The sequence below is a fragment of the Arvicanthis niloticus genome, chromosome 1 (assembly GCF_011762505.2).
Source record: "Arvicanthis niloticus isolate mArvNil1 chromosome 1, mArvNil1.pat.X, whole genome shotgun sequence".
Lineage (NCBI taxonomy): Eukaryota > Metazoa > Chordata > Mammalia > Rodentia > Muridae > Arvicanthis > Arvicanthis niloticus.
This window is the reverse complement of record NC_047658.1, coordinates 88,000,542-88,023,026: the sequence shown is the minus strand read 5'-3', so window position 1 is coordinate 88,023,026 and position 22,485 is coordinate 88,000,542. Positions and strand designations below refer to the sequence as shown.

The 22,485-nt window shown below is 40.6% G+C and overlaps 1 protein-coding gene and 1 pseudogene across 1 annotated transcript in view; both read right to left on the bottom strand.

The window, feature by feature from the left end:
• Positions 1-22,485, bottom strand: part of LOC117716854 (uncharacterized) — a 64,502-nt gene that overhangs the window by 10,259 nt on the left and 31,758 nt on the right. Inside the window, exons 17-25 of the mRNA XM_076941891.1 lie at positions 20,137-20,297; positions 16,664-16,828; positions 16,395-16,428; positions 14,976-15,048; positions 8,900-9,035; positions 6,026-6,182; positions 1,394-1,464; positions 927-1,014; positions 544-656 (exon numbers count right to left, since the gene is read on the bottom strand). Of these exons, the coding sequence (XP_076798006.1) occupies positions 544-656; positions 927-1,014; positions 1,394-1,464; positions 6,026-6,182; positions 8,900-9,035; positions 14,976-15,048; positions 16,395-16,428; positions 16,664-16,828; positions 20,137-20,297 (998 nt within the window). The remainder of the gene's footprint in view (positions 1-543; positions 657-926; positions 1,015-1,393; positions 1,465-6,025; positions 6,183-8,899; positions 9,036-14,975; positions 15,049-16,394; positions 16,429-16,663; positions 16,829-20,136; positions 20,298-22,485) is intronic.
• On the bottom strand, positions 12,308-12,894 carry LOC117696814 (cytochrome b5-like; annotated as a pseudogene).

Genomic DNA, 22,485 nt, shown 5'->3' with positions numbered 1-22,485 from the left:
GGAGGTAGACATGAAGCCCTACCCCTGGCCGAAGAGCTGCTAGGAGGTAAGAGTCAGTTTTCTTGAACCCTGCAAGTCAATCATGCGCCAGCGGATGGGAAAGAAAAGGATGAGAAGCTGAGTGGGTAGGAAAGGGGAGGGTGGGTCTGGGGGGGCAGGGGAGGGGAAATAGCGAAACAATTTAGGAAATCTCCACTAAGAAAGAAGAAAAAAAAGAGGAAGGAAGAAAGGAAAAAAGAAAGAAACAAAGAAGAAAGAAAAAGAAGGAAAGGAAGAAAGAAAAAAACAAAGAAAAACAAAGGGAGGAAGGAGGGAAGAAAGAAAGAAGGGAATGTCCAGCTAGAGTCATCAATATTGTTTTCAGGATCATTAGAGAACAAATAAATTTTCAGATTGAGTTGTGGGTTTCTGAAGAGAATTTTAAAACACAGTACATTTTGGTTGTTAAAACAGTTATAAAATGAATTAATCTTTAGATGTTAACACAGTCAACACAATTGAAAAAGCCTGTGAGTGGAGAGATTTGAAATATTTAAATCTTACTCAAGGATCTCTCTCTCTAATTCTTCATTTTTATTCTTTGTTTGATCCAGAGAACACTTCAGAGAGAGAGTGGTTTTGTTGAGCTTCTTTAGCCGTTCCTCTTTGACCCTAGTCTTTGAAAAATAAAACATAAAATTATTTTTTAAACCTTGATATGAATTATTCTTTCTTAAAAATATTGTTTATCAAGAATAATATGCATTAAGCTAGGTTACCAAAATCACTAGCTTATGAATTTGATCAAATCTTTAAAGCAAAGAGGATTTTCACTAACAGCAGGAAATGGCACCATTCTCATCAGTCTCAGTGGGACTTGTTGCTCCTGCAACATTCCTGTTAGGGAAAGGAAACCTGAGACCAAGGTGAGCAGAAGGTTCACTCACCAAGCCCACGTGTAGCTTCTGAAGCTCTGCAGTTTTCTCTCCTTGCTCTTGTACCAAAACTTCTGCCTCAGAACATCCAGCCTGAAGCCTGAAATATATTGTATAAAACAATTACTCTTACAGATGAATTTTTTTACAACATTGCACAATGACAAAGGACTTAAATTCTTAAAAAAAAAAGGTAGATGGCATTTAATTTTTCTAGCTGTGTTTTTTTAGAGTATGTGCTAATTGTGGGTAAAATGAACTAATATCAGGCAAATTGGGAGATTGAACCAAAGGCTGTGTGCATCCAAAGCACGCCCTCATCATCCTTCTGAGCTGTGACCCCAGACCATCGAGCATAAAGCTGAAGTGTCTCTGGTTGTCTCAGAGCTGTGCTTATTCAATCGATAGGATTTACATAGTGCAGTGATGATTCCCGTTGTAAACCCTCAGGTTATTTTGTGTGCCCCTTTAAATTATACTTCTGCAAGTGGTCCCGCATCCTCTGCGAACTCTGAACAACTTCTCTTTGTTGATCCTGTGCCTCTTGCAACTAAAACGAAGAATTAAAAAGAAAAATTTTACTAATATTTTAGTACAAATCTTCCTACCATGTTTTCATGCTCAAATTATTTTTAAAGATATTTCTGTATGTATGTGTGTATGTATGTATGTATGTATGTATGTATGTATGTGCTTTAGTGTGCGTAAATACACTGCATGTGTAAAGGTGCCTGCAGAAGCCAGAATTGGCATAGGATTCCCTGGAGCTAGAGTGACAGGCAATGTGGGCTGCCCTATGTGGATGCTGGAAATGGAACCTGGATCCTCTGCGAGAGCAGCAAGTGCTCTTTACCTATGAGCCATCACTTCCCCTGCCCTTTGTGCTAAAATCTTATTAGTACACAGCCATCATCCCATTGTCTGCATGCTGAGGGGAATTTCTGTGCTATCACTGTGGAGTTAACTGAATTATTGCAAGAGGGATCTTATCCCCACCAAATCTAAAAATACCATTGTCTGAGTCACTGATCTGTCTTATGACTGAAACCTGGTGTTCTGGTTTTGAAACCATACCTTCTCAGACACTTACATTGTCAAAATCGGTAAATGAGAAAAAAAAGTACTGCCTCATGTATAATTTTAATAATTCATATAGATGAATAACCAGAGCTATGCAAGTAATGATTACAAAGCAATACAATGCTCTAAGGGAGATCTAGATGCTAATGGAAAGTGTGAGAGGCAGCTTCTAAGTGAGATGCCAGAATGCCTGTGTCCAAGGTCCAGCTCTAGTTGCTAATAGGTATAGGTCTTGAGCAAATTAGCTTTCTATGCCTTGCTACCTCATCAGTAAAAGAGAGGTAATTACAACTTCTAAAACTGGTCTTTATGATTAGATTAGAAAATATGCATAAAATAATTAGAAGAATTTCAAAGACATAGGGAGCCACAGATAACATCTACTGTTGGCATCAGCTCCTGAAGCTGGTCTCATGCCATCCTATCCTTTAGGCAGGTGGCATGTTCATAGAAGCCTTCCACACCAGGTACACGGAATCTCTTTCAAGCCAGTGAAGGTGGCTTCAACATGGAGGTCCAAGACACACCCCCAGTAAGTCATGAAACTTTTGTAATTGTCCTGGGCACCCACTTGGTTTCTGCTCATACCACCTTCCATCGGATCTCTCAGTCGGCAATGAAATCACAGAACAAGACAAACTGCAACTCTGGGGCAAGGTAGTGTGCAGATGAGGTGAGTGGCAGAGGCGCTGGACTTAACTGTGAATAAAGGTTCTCCTCATCCACGGCAAATGCTCTGCTGTGCTGTGTCTGCCAGCACTCTGATGAGCAGATGGTAGTTACTAGGGGTAACTTGCAAGACATGTCACATTAGAACTTTGATGAAGGCCTCTCTGTTGATGAATCACAACAAATCTAAATCCCAAGTCAGCCTCCATTATCAGGGAAGGCAGAGCTCACTTTTACCATTATGAGCATTTGGTAATTCTGTGGTAGACGAAGTTTTATATTTAAGTTTTTCACATATATTTAGATTAAAACTCTTCTTACATAAATGCCTGAATATAAGTATTGTATTCAGTAGTTAATTTTATCCCAACAGCTGTTTTTTTATTTGTTTTGTCTTTTCAGCCCTGAGGATGTAATCTAGGACTTCACATGCTAGGCGGGCACCCACTAAGCTCCACCCCTAGGCCCTACCAACTGTTTTGCAAAAACATTCTCAGTGTTTTCAAGAAAAAGTGGCATCTTTATCAAACATAATTTCCCCTTTAGGCAAATTCATACTTTGACAAGATTAAGGCATAAAACAAAACAAAACGACCACATGAAGAAAGCATACAAAATTAATGACTTCCTTGTTCTGCAAATACAAAGTAAAGAGGGTTGGAAAAACTGTCATGAAATAGTAAATCGTGAGCTACTTCTGAATAAATAAAAACAGATGAATAAAATCAGGAGAGAGAGGAGGTGTGATTAAAAGCAAAGAGTGTAAAGTCAGCAATTCAACCCAAAAGATAAAACCCAATTGCAAAGAAATAAAAAAACATGTTCACAAAATCATCTCAGCATCACTAATAAAGGCAAGCAGCAGCAGCAGCAGCACAGAGGCCCTTCAGCTGATGAACGAGTGTGTGGGACAGCCACACAACAGAGAACTAGTCAACAACAGGAACAAATGCAGTTTTGGTATGGCAGTGGGGAAGAGCTGGGACAGATGGAGAACCTAGGAGGAGGTGGCAAGTAAGGGATATGAAGTTTTTCTTTAAGGTCATGAAAATTTCTGAAATTGGGACGGCGCTAAGAGACCCTGAATTTGCCCTTCAAATGGTTTCTATAAACTGCATGCCATGGTCATTGTACCTGTTACATAACTCTCTGCAAAGGCAGTGACAGGAAAAGCAAAAGTTTCTTTTTAATTCTTTGACACATAATATATATGTAATCTATTTCTATGCTTTTATACTAGGTATAAAATGGAAGAAAAAGATCTGACCTCAAATATTTACAATTGCAAAAAATCAAAACCAAAACCAAATAAATAAGGCATAGGTGTTTTGTATACATGTATGCCTGTGCTTGGAGCCCATGGAGGCCAGAAGAGGGTACTGGATCTCTTAGAATTGGAGTTAGAGACATTTGTGAGCTACCATGTGGGTACTGGGAATTGAACCTGGGTCTTCTGTAAGAACAGCAAGTAGTCTTAACCACTGAGCCACCTCTGCCCAACTGTGTTTCCTGAGAGACTTGGTAGCCTTTCTGTGCAAGTGAACCTAAAACTCTGGAAACCAGAATGTCTTCACTGTGGAGCATGTACATAACGTGTATCTGGCACTGTTGTTTTCAGAAACTCTGTTTTGAAATAGGAATTATTTCTCTCTAAAGGAATTAACGAGTTGAAAACATGGTGTCTGCTGGCCGCATGCGTTGGCCTTCCACAGCAGTTGCAGCAGCAAAATAGGAAGTGCCCTTCCACATGAACATATCGAGGGAATGGAATTGCTGTAACAAGCTAGGAAACCCATCACTGGTGGCAAGGGGTTTGCAATCATGGGAAATCGGCTCCTGTGAGGAACATTCAGGCCTTTGCTTTGGGTGAGCCTGTCATGAATGTTACTATTCAACTGCTACAGACGGAGTGATGGAGAATACCAGTTTGCTCAATGGGAAAAACATGCCTTATCATTCCCATATGCATTACGCATGCCCACAGATGGCTGGAAATACTCAGTGGTCAAGAGCACTTGTTGCTCTACCAGGGGACCTAGGTTTGGTTCTCAGCACTCACACAGTGGCTAACAACCATTTATAATGGCAACAAGATTCAACATCCTCTTCTGGCCTCTGTAAGCCCCAGGCATGCATGTAGTATATATACATACATGCAAGCAAAAATGCTCATCAAATAAAAATAAAAAAGGGGAATCTAAAAAATTACTACACTTTACACCATTCATATAATTTTCTTTCTAAATATGCCCATTCACACACCAGCACATTAGTCATCTGAAAATGACCCATGAAAAGTGTCTGTGCTCTGCTTTTCTTTTCTTTCTTTCCTTCTCTTTCTTTCTTTCTTTCTTTCCTTCCTTCCTTCCTTCCTTCCTTCTTTCTTTCTTTCTTTCTTTCTTTCTTTCTTTCTTTCTTTCTTTCTTTCTTCTTTTTTTTGCCAAGGTGATAATAAAACTTAGCATTTGGTTCTTTAAAAGTTGCCAGTCAGTTGTTTCCTCCTCCTCTTCTTCCTCTTCCTCCTCCTTCACAATTCATGAAGGTTTAATCCCATATCATTGGTGGTAAAAATCCTAAAAGCTTAACTAAATGCAGAACTTAAAAAAATTATCCAAAGAAAGTAAGTGGTTGATGGCCAGAGACCCTTATTCCTTATTTGAATGAGTCAAATTCTAACAGTGTGTTCATTGTAAAGATAATGAACTTGCATTTTGGCATAAAAATGGCCCAGTTACCATTTCTGACAAGGCAGTGATTAAACTCCTCATCCATCTCTCCAAGATTTACAGTAGCCGTTTCGGTGTAAATGTCATGATTTCATTTTAGGGTAAGGTGACATTTCCTTAGATTTTAATGAAAACATCACTGTGTGTTGTATGCCATGCATATGCAGGGGGCTCCGGAGACAAGAACAGGGTATCATACACCCTGTAGCTGGAGTTACAGGTGGTTGTGATATGGTCAATGTGAGCTGGGAACTGAATTTGGGTCCTTTGGAAGAACAGCATGCTCTTAACCACTGAGCCATTCATCCAAACCCTGAAATAACATTTTGTTAAATAATGGAACACACACACACAGAGAGAGAGAGAGAGAGAGAGAGAGAGAGAGAGAGAGAGGGGGGGGGGGGGGGGAGAGGGTAGAGGGGAAGAGAGGGGAGAGGGGAGAGGGGAGAGGGGAGAGGGGAGAGGGGAGAGGGGAGTGGGGAGAGGGGAGGGGGAGAGGGGGAGAGGGGAGATTATTAATGCAGGTTATACTGTCCAGTGATATATGTACATATATGCATATTAATCAGAGATATAGTAAGTAACGAAGTAAAGTCACACACATTAAGGATAGGTACTAGCATGCAACTGGTTTACCTGCTTCAAAGTCTGTTTTACTTTCTGGTGCAGGATCTTCAGAGCCATGTCATAGTGTTGCCTCTCAGCATCTTCAGGACAGGGCTCATTTTTTCCTGGTAACTCTATCTTCACCCTTTCGTCTTCTCCTGTCTCTTCTTTTTCTTTTAGTGTAACTCTGAGGTTAAATATACTTATCTTAAAATTCATTTTTTAAGAGAACAAAATGTCTATCACTTCTAACTGTGTTTCTTTATCATTGTAAAGATAATGAACCTGCATTTTGGCATAAAAATGGCCCAATTACCATTTATGACAACGCAGTGATAAACTCCTCATCCATCCCTCCAAGATTTACAGTAGCTGTTTTGTTATTCCAACAAGTCAATATCCCGCTCATCCTAATCAAATTTCTGTGTTTCAATACGTTCTCTTGATGGCATGCTTTCAACCTCTCACTTCAATCTTCTCCAGAGCTCATGTATATTAGGAGGACAATCTTGAAGAAAAGTTTGCTTGACTGGTAAGTTTCTGTTAAGAGAAACTCTAGCTATTTTGGAAAAGCCACCTTGAAACTAATCAGTGATTTGACAAATTAAAAATGATTGTATACAATTTGACATGATTTTATACGTAATCCCCTAATAAAAATAAATAATGTAAATTCCTAAAAGTTATTGCTTGCAAACATGTATGGAGTTAACTAGAAATAAAATTTTATTTTTATATAACATTACATGTATCCCTCAAATGATTTACAATGTGAGAGAGCCCCTTCTGTAGCTTTCAAACAAAGGGTATGCTCATTATTAGAATTCAAGGCAAGATTAGGGAGTTTATGTTACCTTTTCCTAATGCTTTCAATTCACCTTACTATAATAAGAAATTTAAAAATCAATAAAAGATCAATTTATTCAGTAATAAAAGCATCCTGTTCTTTCAATATAGAAAGCTGTTTATTTTATCATTGAGAGAGATATATTGAATAAATTAATTGGTCATCTAGTCTATTTAGTACAATTTAAGAACAACGGCGTTGGGCCTGGAGAGATGACTTAGTGGTTAGGAATGCTGGCTGCTCTTACAGAGGATCTGGGTTAGGTTCCCAGCACTCAATGGCGGCTCACAACTATCTGTAACTTCAGTTCTAGGGGATTCAAAGGCCTCCTCTGGCCTCTCTGCCTGCACATATAGTACGCATACATACATGACAGCAAATGTTTACACATGGGGGGGGGGAGAACACAAATATAGCTGGGCGTGTAACTTAACATTGTGTGCTGGCCAAACACAGATGAAGTCTAGTCTCCAACACCAGAAATAAGAAAACAAGGAGGACAGCTGCATAGGTTCTAAAACTTAAGTTTGAGAAAATAAGTGCATCTTACACTGTGGTGAGATTGTAAATTTGTGAGGACAACTAAGACATATGAATCAAAGTCTTCTTAGTATTTCTATTTATGTTCATTTTTTGAGACAGGGTCTCACTCTGTATAACCCAGTGCAGGATGGAGTACACTGTAGGCCACGCTGGCCTTCACCTTCCATCACCCTTCTGACTCGGCCTCCTCAGGGATGAGATTATGGATGTGAGCCATCACCCCCGTCCTCTCACTTACTGACTAAAGTCATCTTTAAAGAAGCTTCTATACTATCAGACAATCATTCTATGTTAAAAAACAATAAATAAATAATTAAAAACAACCTATAAATGGTCTTCCTGTAATAAGAATAACATGCCAGATACACTTAGAGATCTAAGTGTATCTAAGGAAAGAACTTTTCCGGCTCTGGCTAGTGCCCAAGAAAATGTTAGCCTTGAACAGAAGATATTACTGACTTATACACCTTAGGCTTATGCAGTGCACAAACAACATCTTTAACTTTCTTTTAAGTCCTGGCCTTAGGTTACACTTTGGACAATTTAGGTAGAGACAGGAAGCTGCAAATCGGGCCATGTGGACAGATGGGAGGTTTACATAGGAAAGATATTGCCAGAATTACTTATGTACACCAGTGTTACTCGTTTTTGAATGGTTGTTACCCAGGGTCATTTTGCCCATGTGGCAGAATTATGTTTTTCCTGATAAAAGCACAATGGAACTTAAAGGCAGACCAGAACTTGATGATGGTTGTGACTCTACATGGCACCCTTGAGCGTGTTTTTAGGGTATAGACACAATGGCTGGTCAATCCTGGTGAACAAACAGTTACATCCAAGCATCATACATTTTGTTTGTTTCTAACAGACCTGGTTGGCAGATTACTTATCTTTGGGGTGTTTGGGGGACTGCTTCTTTAGCTAAACTCTCCTCTTTAATGTCTCCTAAGCAAATCTGTTAAGTCATCCTTTATGCCATCAATTCTCTTGCCTTCTGTTTCATCTACAGCATTCCTTTAAAAAAAACCCAAACAACAACAACAACAACAACAACAACAACAACAACAACAACACCCCAAAACCAGACAAACAAACACATAAAAAGCACTGCCAGATTCTCATTGCTGAGTACATAACAAGACTATATGTGGGGCTGGAGAGATGGCTCAGCGGCTAAGAGCATTGACTGCTCTTCCAGAAGACCTGAGTTCAATTCCCAGTAACTTCATGGTGGTTCACAACCATCTGTAATGGAATCTAATGCCCTCTTCTGGTGTGTCTGAAGATAGCTATGGTGTATTCATATACATAAAATAAATAAATAAATAAATTTAAAAAGGACTCTATATAGCAGGCACCAATATGCACCTAATTATTGGAACTACGTAGAGGCAACGGCCTGTTAGAGTATCTGGGAGGATTTCACCGTTCATAACTAGGACATTTTCTCCTATTCAGAACCCCACAGGGGTTACACAGTGGCGGTTTCCCTCTCCAGGCCTTTGTACTCTGACCTTGATCTCACTGGCTCCGTTTCCAGCACCTCTCCTTCTGCTATGTTGCCTTCCATATTTCCAGTTCGTCTTGTGAGTAGCTCACGGGGCTTGTTTATGGCTTTTGTTTGCTGTATGTTAGAACACTGGTCTGTTTCTAAAAGAGAGACAGTGGTTACTTTTTTTTTAAATTGAAAATCATAATATATTCTGATCATGGTTTACCTTCCCTCAGCTTCTCCCAGATCCAATTCCACACCATCTTTCTCTTTTCTCTTTAGAAAATAAATGGGCACATAAAAAGCAAGCCAGGTCCCATGGCCTGAAGACATCAATTGCACCTCCTCATGCCTCCCTTTGGGATAGAATTGAGCAGTCTGTGCAGTGACTTGATAGCCTCTACCCTTCACCCCACACCCAGGTTTCTCTGTGAAGCCTTGGCTATGGCTATGCTGGAACTCACTCTGTAGATCAGGCTGGCCTCCAGTAAGGGATTCACCTGTCTCTCTCCCCCAAGTGCTGGGATTAAAGGCGTGTGCCACCATGCACAGTGGCTTGACAGCTCTTAATTTTTTTTTTTTTGTTCTATGCTCTTTCATGCTCTTTGTCATGCAGAACTAAGTCATGTGATGTGAAACTTCCTGCCAGATATGTGCCATCCTGACTTACACAAGTCTGATCCTTGTCTTCAGGATTTTGCTCAGGGAAGTGCTCTTGGCATTGCACTATCTTCCTCTTTCCCTTCCATAGTGTCACTCTTTTATTTTTGAGGCAGGATTGGGCTGTGTAGCCTGGCTGACATCAGACTCAGATCTACGTTAAAGGTGTTTGCCACAGCACCTAGCTTTATTATCACACCAGGTTTTAAAGGGAAGCTTCTCCTTTCCTTTAAGAGATCACCTTTACATCTCTATGTGTTGTATTGTTTTTGCCAAATGTTCTCCCTCCAACCTGGAGGCCCTTTCTCTTAACAAACTGCAGTTCCTGAAGGGAATTTTGTGTCACTTTCTTTCCGATCGACTGTTTCTGCTTTACAAGTACTTTCCATATATAACCCTGCCTGTATGGATGAACTGTATCCCAGAATTTCAAGTCCCTGTATCAGAGGGGAACTAATATAGAAATAAAATCTAAGAGTGTTTGTTAGTTAAGTGGTTGATTTCATTCATCCCTACACTGAACAAATGCATACTGGATACCTACCATATGCAACACAGAACACTAGGGACTGCAGATAGAATGAAGAAATCCTGCTGCTGTTTAAATTAAAGTCTGGGGGGTAGGGAGAGAGATTAATAAAAGAACCATTATAAATTCAGATAGATGCTGTAAGAAAATGCCTGCTATCACCTAAGGGAACTTTCTCAGCAATGGGCTCTGGAGTATTGTACAGAGGGAGAGACGGCTACACTGAGGAACGCAGGAAGACAGTAACCAACTAGGCAGAAGTTGAAGAACATTCTAGGGGAACCACAGACATCGCTGGGACTCCATTGCAAGCTGCTTCAATCTACAGTGGAGCAAAAGGTGAGGATTTCATTTCTACCTGGAACAACCCCAAACACATACAGCATGAAAGAGCAATTTTGAAGATGATGATATAGCTAGTAGCCCAGGAAACAAATGGAGGCAGTCTCTCGAGTGCTCCAGCTGCGTTAACGAGAGAGTTCTAGCTGGGACACAGAGGGATCACAACACAGGAAGGCCACCTGAGCTGGTGTGATAAATGGTAAAAATGACCTTTTGAAAAGTAAGATGGGAAGAGACCACAGGACACTGGAGAGCCTCAAGGCCTCCTGAATAGTTAGCAGAAAACATTAACTATGTGCCAGGAGACAAGGAGAATACCTTAAAAGAGGGGATACTGTCCACCACTCACGCTGAGTCAGGAAGATAGTTTCTTCCTATCAGACAGGCTGAGCAAGCCCACAACTCACAGGTGCATCAGTGGTCTGATGGTGAAGGGCAAACTCTAGATGGAGCACTGTTCTGATACTCCTAATTAGCTATGAGAACAGGCCTGCACCAAACACACTATTTATAAGCATTTTAACAGTGTTTGAAAATAAAATACAAAACCGGAAGTAGAGCTGTGAAAGGTGTGTGTGTGTGCATGTGCGCACGCGTGTGCGTGCACATGTTCATGTGTGCACATGTTCATGTATGGATAAGGTATATTTGCACATGGTGTGCTCCCGAATGCCCACGTATACACATGGAAGCCAGAGGATGATGATGTCTTAGTCAATTTTCTTTACTGTGAACAATAAAGAATATGGCCAAGGCAACTCTAGAGTGTGTTAGGGGCTTATAGTTTCAGAGGATTATAGTCTATGAGTATCATGGTGGGGCATGGCAGCAGGCAGGCAGGCAAGGTACAGGGACGGTAGTTGAGAGCTTCTGTCCTGATCTACAAGCATGAGACAGAGAAAGAGCTAACTAAGAACATCATGGGCTTTTGAAGCCTCAAAGCCCATGTCCAATGACACACCTCTTTTACCAAGACCACACCTCCTATTCTTTCTCAAACAACATTAGCTGGGTCCCACTACTCAAATATATAAGCCTCTGGGGGGTCCTTCTCATTCAAATTACCACAGCTATCTCCCACTACACTTCCTGCCATATTGAACCTGAAGTTTGCAGTCTCAGCTAGGCTGAGGTCTGGCAGCTCCTGGGACTCACCTATTGCTATCCTGCTAAGCTAGTCCTAAAAGCATATGTAGCCATGCCCCAATTTTTATGTGGGTGTTGGGGATTAAAATTTAAAATCTCATGTTTGCAAAAAATATAGCTGATAATGAAATGGTATCCAGAATGTATTTAAAAGAACTCTCAAAGCTCAACAAATAACAAGCAACCTAACTTTTTTTTTTAAAGTCTTGAAATGAAAACTCACTGGGAAGATCTACAGATGAACCCCACTGTATTCTCAGGATACCGTGTAGTGCAGGCATTCTGATATGCACAGCAGACACCATCAGAGTTCCACAGTACCATACATAAAGAGAGGAAGGAACAAGAATGCCATGTTGTGTTGGTAAGAATGAGAAGACACTGCAGATATTTACAAATGATTTGGCAGTTGCTTTTTAAAAGAAATATTCTATTTATTTTTACATTTAAAAGCCAAATATATTTTAAGAGGATTGAGTTCACAATAAGAAAATTATGTAGTGAAGAAACACCCCAAAAGCAAATTACATAATGAAGAAACACCCAAATGAAGTTAATGAATAAAGCGGTACATTTGCAAAGTTTAAGGGTAGAAAGAGTCCCTTGTTTTTCTCCGAAGTGTGGGAGGAAAGGGAAACATTACAATTCCTTTCTCAGGAGAAGGTTTCTGTTGGGAGAAAAGATTGGTATTGGCTTCTTTCTTCCCTTGTCCTGGGCAGTCTTTTCCAGCCTTGGCTTCAGAAAGGCTGGGCATTAGTCTTCTGCTATTTAGAGGTGGTACATTAGGGATACAGCCAGGGCTGAGTTGGTGGGATAACCCAGTTGGCCTACCAACTGGAATTAGACTGGACAGTAGTAGTAAGAGTTTCTGGGGGGAGGTTGGGGCTGGGGAGATGACTCAACTGTTAAGAGCACTGACTGTTCTTCCAGAGGTCCTGAGTTCAATTCCCAGCAACCACATGGTGGCTCACAACCATCTGTAATGGGATATGATGCCCTCTTCTGGTGTGTCTGAGGAGAGCTACAGTGTACTCATATACATAAAATAAATAAATCTTAAAAAAAAAAAAAAGAGTTTCTGAGGGCTTGGCTAACTTTGACCTGTTATTTGGATGGAACTCATGCCCCCACATGATGCACATTTTGGACAGTTCTCCTGCCAACATACTCAAAGTTCTTGGTAGCGCCACCCCTGGCTTGCTGTCTTAGGACTTCCTCCAGAAATCTGTTCAAGTCATACATCTTGGGAATAGGGCCAGCCCAGTGCTCTTGCTGTCTTTGTGTTTCTGAACCTCTTCTGGGGTGTAGTACTTCACAGCCCTGTCTACCTGCCTGGACATCCAAGAACAGTGTGCTTCCTAGGCCCCGAAAATACATCCATGCCAGATGGTATGTAGGCCACCTATTTATGACTTATTTATTTATTTATTTATTTATTTATTTATTTATTTATTTATTTATTTATGTGAGCCACCACATTAGGAGGCTCTCAACTACCTGTAACTCTAGCTCCAAGGTGTTCAATGCCCTCTTCTAGATTCTAAGGGCACTGCATTATTGTGTACACACACACACACACACACACACATGATCTGTCTGCCTTTGTCTCCCAAGTATTGGGATTAAAGGCCTGTGCCACCATTACACAACCTCAATGGAGACTCTAAAAAACCAGCTTCCTAGATTATATACATATATGAGGGTGTTCTAACTGAAATCTCCAGATAATAGGAGAGACAGAGCCCCAACTGGAGAGCTCTTGTCACCAAATGAAGCTTCTGATACCAGGATTGTGCAACATCTAATTGAGTTGTTGGTTAAAGGGATTCCATGAGAACTCCCAAACAACAAAGGCCAAGACTATAGGCTGTTCTCCACAAACTGACAGTGAGACCCATTGTTGAGGACAAAACCTCCTCAATTCACGAGAGTTGAGCTCATGGAGAGGCTGAGCTGTTGCTGTATCAAGCCTTCAGCCCTATGCTCTAGCGTCTTTGCTGTAAGACAGCACTCTTCAGGCTACCAAAGAAGAAATGTAAACACCAACCCAGCCATAATGCCTCTGATCTACAGTGGTGTCCTGCCTGCAAGATATACTAGTGCAATGGTGGCTCAAAGCTTGTGGAAGTAACCAATCAATATAGGATTTGACTTAAGGCCCACTCCATGAGATGGAACCTGTGGGGCAAGTGGACCATGCCACCAGACAGAAGAACTGGTAAGGCTGAAGCAGGTTCAAAAGCCCCAGGAAATCTCAGGATTGAGAATGGCAGGTGTGGAACCAGCTCCTGGCTAGGCTCTATCTGTCCTGAACAAATAACCATAACACTCCACTGAGAGGACCATGACAACCGGTCAGAAAGCGTAAAAACCTGGAGTTCTCTATGCTAATGAGGTATCTAAATAAATAGGCCCAAGTGAGCTTTCCTTCCTGGGCATCCCTTCCTGCAACAGGTATTTAATCCCTGGTTCACCCTGAGTAAGATGTATGCATCTACATCTGTCATAAATAAAGCAGTTAAGATAAGCAAGGACCATCTTCTTCATCAAGGATTGACTAGTGGGGGAGGGGGGACTTCATCATAAAGAGCCTAAATATCCCAGAGAAGGTTTTCTCTCTTCCAGCATCTCTGTTCTCTTGGCATTCACTTGGAACCAGACCAGATTCTGCCCCTTCCTGGGCTCAGCCATCCCCTTCCTGCCTGTGTAGGGGAAGCACAGACTTGTGGACCACTATTCTCAACTCGAGGTCCCCAGCAGCATCTAGGTACATAGGAGAGTGAGAACCACAGCATCTGTCCCAGACCTCACAGTTTCTCATCAGGGGAAACATCATAGGCTGGGACCCCTACCACAGACTGCCTCCTCTGAGCTGAAGGGTGCTTTGATGCCCTAGCAGTGAGGCAGATGTGCAGCCCAACAGGAACCCATACTTGACATTGCTTGGGCGACCGAGAACCTGAGACTAGATAGCCCAGGGACCTCGTGTAAAACCTAGTGTAGAACTACTGTTCTAAAGACAAACAAACAAACAAACAAACACTCAAACATGTAACAATAAAATGACTCCTAATGATGTTCTGTTATACTCATAGGTCTATGCCTTGCTCAGCCATCATCAGAGAAGCTTCCTCCTGCAGCAGATAGGAATAAATAGAGACCCACAGCCAGACAGTGCACAGAGAGCGAGAGACCTTGGAACACATATCTTCTTATCCCTTAGAAGCCTGTTTGTTTTCTAATGAAAGAAAGAAAAAAGTGGATTCAGAGAGGAAGGGAGGTGGGGAGGAACTAGAAAGCGTGGAAGGAGGGGAAACTGTAATCAGGATATATTATGTGAGAAGAGAATCTATTTTCAACAAAAGGAAAAAAACACTGTATAGCAGTCCAGCATCCCGGTAATGAGGGTCAGGCAACTCACCATTTTCTGAGCATGACTTAGATGGCTGAGTGATGTCATCAGCATCTTCCACAGCAGTCATCTCTCCTCCAATCTGTAAAACAAACTATTCTAGGTCACAGTATTCTCAGATAGTGACACTGCATACAGCAGGGGAGTTGTACAGCTTAAAAAGGAATGCACCCAAGCAGAAATGTGGGTGCCTCTGAAAAGGACTGATGTTTGTCCAAGGGTAGCTTTATCAATGGCTTCTGGTTCTAATCTCTCTTTCTATGCAAATGTCTTTACATACAGAAGATTCTATGCCTTTCCCCCTTCATTTTTATTTTATGTGTATGAGTGTTTTGCCTACACGTATGTCTATGCATGCAGATTAAAAACCATATGTGGGCATAGATACTGCAGTGCCTATAGCTATCAGATAAACAAAATGAGTAAATAAAGAACCAGTCACTTAAGGTCTTCAGGTCTGATCTGTTCATCTGCTATGCTGGAATTTGAGTCCTTTCTGCTGGATGGGTGACTAATCCCTGTGCAAGCAGACATGGCCAAGCAGCATTTGCTCGGCCCCACCTTTTTTTGTTTTGTCTCTTTTCCATCTTGTAGTTCGTGGATTTCTGGCACCTGAGTTGGATATTGAAGTGACAGTGGGTCCCACTCTGAAGTGTCACCTCCCTGAGTTTCCTCATTCTCTCCCTAGGGCTCCTCTGCTGTCCCCAGCAAATGGAGACCGCCACAGGAACATGGCCTCTCTCATTCTGCACACCCTGGCTGCTAACACTGACAACGCTCACTGAGTACTGCATGTAGCGAAGCTAGAACCTTGTTGCACTGGGGCCTTTGCTAACATTGTTCAGCCTGGCTTTATTTAGTGGCCCTCATTCCTTTCCAGATCTCACTGTTGGCGGACTCTGAAGGTGGAATGGAGACCACCCTGCAGTGGCTGAGGTCTGTGGCATTTCTGCTCCTATTTGTTGGATCTCCAGCTGAACCTGAAAATTTGCTGTCACCACACCCTTTCCTCTTACAGAGCAAAGGGACTTTCTGAGTTGATTCTTCCTAGTGGTCAAGATGTATCGCCCCCTGTGTCATTCCTCTTGGTGAGGCCATATTCTTATTTAAGACAAAGTATTCTGTTTCCTAAGTCTTTCCTGCTGTGACCTTCTTGTCTGTATAGCTGGACATAGCCTCTGTGAGGTCACCCAGGCTACTACTCCCTGCAGAATGCCCATAGAACCAGATTTGGGGTGGGCAGTGCTGAGGGTGGGCAGTGGGTGGTTGCCAGGTTACGGTGATGCTGACGGGTAGCTGAGAGGCTGTGGCTCCTCTCAGGGAGTGATGAGGTCTAGGCTGCTGCTTCCCACTGTAGGGGGATGGCTAGGGCTCTGTGGGGTGTGCTGTGTTCCTGCTACCAAAATCTGATTTTGAATTTTACAATACCTTGTGCTTTTCCTTTGATTTTCTCTTTGCAGGCCTGAAAAAGAAGAACATAGAAGAATCCTACAAACAACAACAAAAAAACCAAATAATATTTTCTTTTTGTATAGTCTCTTCAGTTGCCATTAATTCCTCTTGGTCATGAAGCTTACAGGCAGTTTACAGTCATTTTGTATAAAGCATTTGAGTGTAAACGGAAAGTAAATTTGATTTATCTCCAGAAAGACTAGCCACTCCACCCCCTCCATTCATGGGCAATTTACAGTTTTTACCTTCCTTTATTCAGATTCATGTCATTTAAACTCCAAGAATCCTTCGCTGCCAGGAGACCACCAGCCACCGACTCAGACTCTTCAGATGTCAGTTCGTTCACTAAGTCTCCAGACCATTCTCCATGTCCTCTTTTCTTTTCTTCTTTTATATTCAAGGCAGAACCACTAATTTAAAAAAAAAATCATAGAAAACAATACATTCTAATAATTCTATGAACTGAGGTTATAAAACAACATTATAGAGCCCCACATCTTCCCCATCTTACTTCACTTTTTAATATAAAGAAAGTTATAATAAAGTAGCAGCTAAAATGAAGAAATGGATACTTCCTTCTTAAAACCAGACACCACACAGGCCTGACGCTGTGCTGTATGCAGAAGCTGGCAGAGGAAAACCCTGGTCTGAGTGCAAGGAAGGGTTTCCAGAGGACTTGACTGCAGAAGAGGGGCTCAGCAGGAAACACTGAGAAAATGTTCAGTATTCTTGCTTTCAGGAAAATGCAAATCAAAACTACTCTAAGAGTTCATCTTACCCAGATTAATAAAACAAATGGCCGCCGATGTTAGTAAGGGTGTGGAGAAAGGGGACCATCCATCCATTGCTGGTCATTGCCAGCTTGTACAGTGACTATGGAGATCAGTGCAGTAGTTCCACCAAAAGCTGAAGAATCAATCTACCTCAGGATCCAGCTATACCATTCTTGGGCACATTACCCAAAGAACTCTACATCCTACCATGGAGACACTTGGTCAACCATGTTCATTGCTGTTCTATTTATAATAGTCAGAAATTGGGAACAGCTTAAATGTTTGATGAATGGATAGCAAAAATGTGCTATATTTACAGAGTGAGATATTATTCAACTGTTAAAAAAAATTACAAAAATTTTAGGTAAATGGATGGAACTAGAAACAATCCTGAGTGAGGTCACTCAGGACCAGTCACTCATATATGGATATTACCTTTTAAACTTTAGATATGTGTGTTTTATTTAGAGTAACCACAGAGGTCAGTTAGCTTGTAAGGGACCAGGAGGGAGGAGAGACTTGTTCAAGGAAGGAGAAATAAAAGATAGTATTGTAAAAGGATAAAGGGGAAACTGGAGTAGGAGGGTTAAATGGATGGGAGGACAGGGTAAAGGCGGGACTGTGGGAGGGACAACTAACAAGACGTTTTGAAAAGTCCTAGGGAAACCAACTATTGTAGAAGATCACACATGTATGCATATGATATCTTATTATATAATATAAATATATAATAAATATAATATATAACATATAATATGTAATTATTGTATAATATATAATAATATGTGGAAGAAGTTTAACTCAAGCTACCATAAAATGGGGAGATAATGTCTCAACTAGACATTATATGTTACCAAATAAGACCCCCAATACCAGAATGGGTTACATATTTTTGAGTCACTGGCCAAAGGGTATTCCATAGGCCCCTCCACACATCTCAGCCTACTGGTCATGTTATTGGTTACCCTCTGCATCTTGATTGTAAAACCTTATTGCTGATATCACATACTTAATTCATTGAATATGGAGCCATCAAGCTGGTGCTCAAGTAACAGCTTCATCCTTACTGATGAGTGTTCATGGTGCTGGAAGGTTTGGCAAGGCTACCAAGGACAAGAGTAATCATCAGGCTCACTCAGCCACAAACTCTGCAAGTTACAGTAGCAACCTGCCTGCAAGATATGCCCACTGCAGGAATATGACATTGGCCAAGGACAAGGAAGTAGGCTCCAAGCAGGAATCTGACACTAGACTAGAACAAAGAAGTAATTTCAGGTAGGAATCTAAATCATAGGCTACAACAAAGAAGTAATCTCAGGCAGGATTCTAAATTTTAGTCTAGAACAAGGAAGTAGGCTTCAGACATGTAAATGATCTTGGGCTAGGATAGGGAAGTAGGCTCTGATGCTTTGGTCATCCTGATAAGCCTTTAGAAACAGTGATCACGCAATTGGGTTTAATTGGGTTTAATGCCTTGCTTTTTCTTTGAATATATATATATATATATATATATATATATATATATATATATATCCACTGGTACAATAGTGGTCCACATGTTACAGGATAACCAAATACTTTAAAACATATACAACTCAAATTAAGACAATGAAACTAAAACAATTTGACCATTTTTTAATGTATTTTAGCTTAGTATTTAAATCTACTTTAAAGTACTGGATTTATCATCATCCCATTGCATTCCTTTATTTTATTTATTTTATGTGTCTGAATATTTTGTCTGCATAAATATGCTAGCATATTAAGTAGCTTTCTTCCATAGCTCAGGTGTTCCAAGTATCTGAACAAAATTATCTTAAGATAAACCGTTAAATAAATGCTCTAGGTACACTTTAATTGTGAAGTAATCCATATACTACCGATGTAAAGTAATTTTGCATGCACACCCATTCACATGTACACACACATGTGTGTATGTGTATATGTGTTGTTCCTGTAGTACAGGCTGGCCTTGAACCCGTGGCCTCTGGGTTCAGGTGAATGTTAAGATTATGGATATAAGCTGCTACATACAGATAGTCTCGTTAAAAATGCCTTTATACTGTAATATTTTATGACTATGGTAATTTTCTTCATTAATAAGTATTTATATTACCTATAACTTTATATGATAATTATATAAAATATCCTTAACCTACTTATGTATATATAAATCATTTAGATGAATATCCTTAATATATTATTTATTCTTTATGTATTCATTACATTATATTAAATATGTTTACTAGTTCTTGTTATATGTAGTTATAGAACAAATGTCCTTAACACATTTAAAGGTTTTTTGTTTTTACATTTTTACATTTTGTGTGCACATGTGTGTGTGTGTCTACGTGCCATAGTTGGTATCTTTTCATTATTTGGGGCCCAGAAATTAAAAGTCATCAGGCTTGGTTGCAAGCATCTCTGTCCTCTTGCCGGCCCCTTAAGGCAAGCTTGAGTGTGTTTTACCAGTTAACAATTTCCTGTCCCAGAAAGATGACCCCTTTCTGGGACAAGTCAAATTGTTAATCTGAGTGTGGTAGATCACACCTGTAACCACAGCACTTTGGAGGCTGATGTAGAAGAACTTCTCTAAACTAGGAGCCAACATGGGCTATGATGGTGTGGATCCTGACTCGGTTTTTAAAAAAGGTGGAGATTTAAGGTTAAATGAATGATATATAGAAAAATTTAAATAAATATTACATTCAAAATTATCCCCCCATTTCATTTTAACAACAGTGATAATTATACTTTTTATACATTTTCCAGGCATAATAATTACTTTTTAGACAAAATACCAGTGTGATTAGAAAAATTATGTATTATTAATATTTTTAAACTCACACAATGCCTAGATATCTCAAGAAGTAAAGTTTGCTAATCACAAATATTAACCTAAATTAGAATTTTATAGAAGAAAAATAATATCACCACATTCTTACCCATCCTGCTCTTTGCTGTCTACACTGGGAGACTGCTGGGCTCCAGGCTTTCCGTTCTTCCTCAGTAGAGGTGATCTGATGTCACCGTGGCCAAGAGCTGCAGCACTCAGGTTCTCCGATGCACCCCATTCACTCCTTTCCTGATTCCTTTCTTCTTCAACCTTTAATGAAAGTTTGAGACCAAAGATAACTGCTAACTTTTCTTTTTTTTCATTTTTAATTTATTTTTATATTTTATTTACATTTCAGATGCCATCCCCTTTCCCCATTTCCCCTCCCTAGAAAACCCCTATCCCATGCCCCCTTTTCCTTTTTGCTTTTATACATTTTTAAAATGTTAATCAAAGGCTTTATAAGTTTGGTAATGCTCAATCAGAAGTGTAACCCAATACCCAACCTAGATATATAAACTATCTTTGACTGGTGGAGACACGTGAACATCCGCCTCCATGCCCCCTCCCCCACCTTCTCTCTTTCTCTCTCTCATCGCCTAGCTAATTGCTAACTTTTCAATGACTAACATTAGTTGTTTTCTTTGGTTTTATCACCCAACTATTAGTTCAGGTAGTGGAATAGGAGTGCTGAGTGGATAGAATGGGACTCTGGGAGACAAGGGCCTCAGGCAACGGAAGGAAGATGCATCAGCCTTTTTGCCTCCTATGAGTCAGAAGACCGCCAAGAAGACCTTCTAAGTGATTCACTCAAGGGTCTTAAGATCATGGACTGTTTTGTGTATAAGCGCCTTTTAATTTTAATTAATTGATTTATTTTAGATCCAGCTTTTGGTTTTCTTGCCCTTTCCAGTTAGTCCAGGCAGATGGTCAACTTTCCAAGGGCTAACTACAGCACCCCTCTCCCACACTCCCAGGCAGTTATCCATCAGATGACCCTTTCGGATTGCTCCACAATCCCATCTTCAAAAAAGATTTTTATTGTATCTTATTCATTTAACAATTGCCAATTTGTCTGCATTCAGCAAAGTGCAGGTTCCACTTGAGGCTGTCCACTCTTGTTTCCTGGCCTTCCCCAGCACATGGCATAATTGAGTACTTTGTAATTATTTAACTGGTTGGTAAGACCCCGTAAGCCAGTTCATGAAGGTTAAGATTTAAAGGGGCTATGAGGGGGAAGTGATTAGCTTACTGGAAGGGAAGCGGTTCAAATCTACCACCTAGACAAATGCCAACACTTTTAAAAATAAAATATGGGAGAGCCAGGAACAAACGGGTTTATGAGCATCAGAATCAAAAGGTTGTTTCATTCTGCATGTGGAACATCTAGGCAGAGGGGCTGGAGAGATGGCTCAGAGGCTAAGAGCACTTGCAGAGGGAGCATGTTTGGTTCCTAGCACCCACAGAGCTCACTACTGAGCTCATAACTTCACTTCCAGGAGATCTGATGCCCTCTGCTGGCCTCTGTAGGCACTTAACCTAATGGTTTATCTTCCCAAGCTGTCAAATCTAGCATTGGGGTTTTCACTCCTAAAGAAACCATCATTTTTAAATCTCTTTCCACCAATTTTTGCAAATTCTGCGAAAAGATTCTTTGTTCCTGTATTTAGTCAATCCCTATAAAAATAATGGGACTGGGTAAAACTTTTCCAGATTCCCTTTCTGCCCTACTGTGGTGCACATTTTCTGCATATTTCATTTTTACTGCTGGGTAGGTCCATAATGTAGACTTAACGATATCAGAAGTTAAATCATATCTCAGTCATTACAGCCATCTGTTTGGGACAAGGTATCAGCTCGAAAGCATGAGAAATGCCAACATCCTGCTTATGATTGGATGTAGAACGATCTTTTGCATTTATAGCTAAACTATTGGACCAGAATTTCTCAGTACTGATCACCTGATGCACAACAAGGTCTTCATGAAGCTGGGACACAGCAGCATTTCCTGGGAGTATGTGTCTTTTCCAGTTTTTGTTTGCATTCCTCTTGGCTCTGCACTGATCCTTTCACTGCTATGCCTTTGCTGGAAAGATGGAAGTCAGTTGTGCTTCCTGCCCGGGGGATCAGCTGAAGTTGAATTTTAACTTTTCCCTGGACTGCTTTCCTGGCATTTAATATCTGCATTCATATGGCTGGCTGTGAATCTGTCTTTGCCTTCAGGTTCCCAAGTAATTCTTTCTGCCATGAGGTACTGAGCTCTGCTCTGCCTCTTCTGACAAAACTTCACAAACAACAGTGCTTCTTCAGGTGGATGGTGCAATATATTTTATTACCTAACGTTAGAAAGATTAATATTTTATTATTTTAAATTTTTGTATAGATATGTGTATCTCTGTGTGGGTGTGTTATATGCACATGAGTGCTAAGGAGTTCAAGGAAGGGCATCGGATGCCAG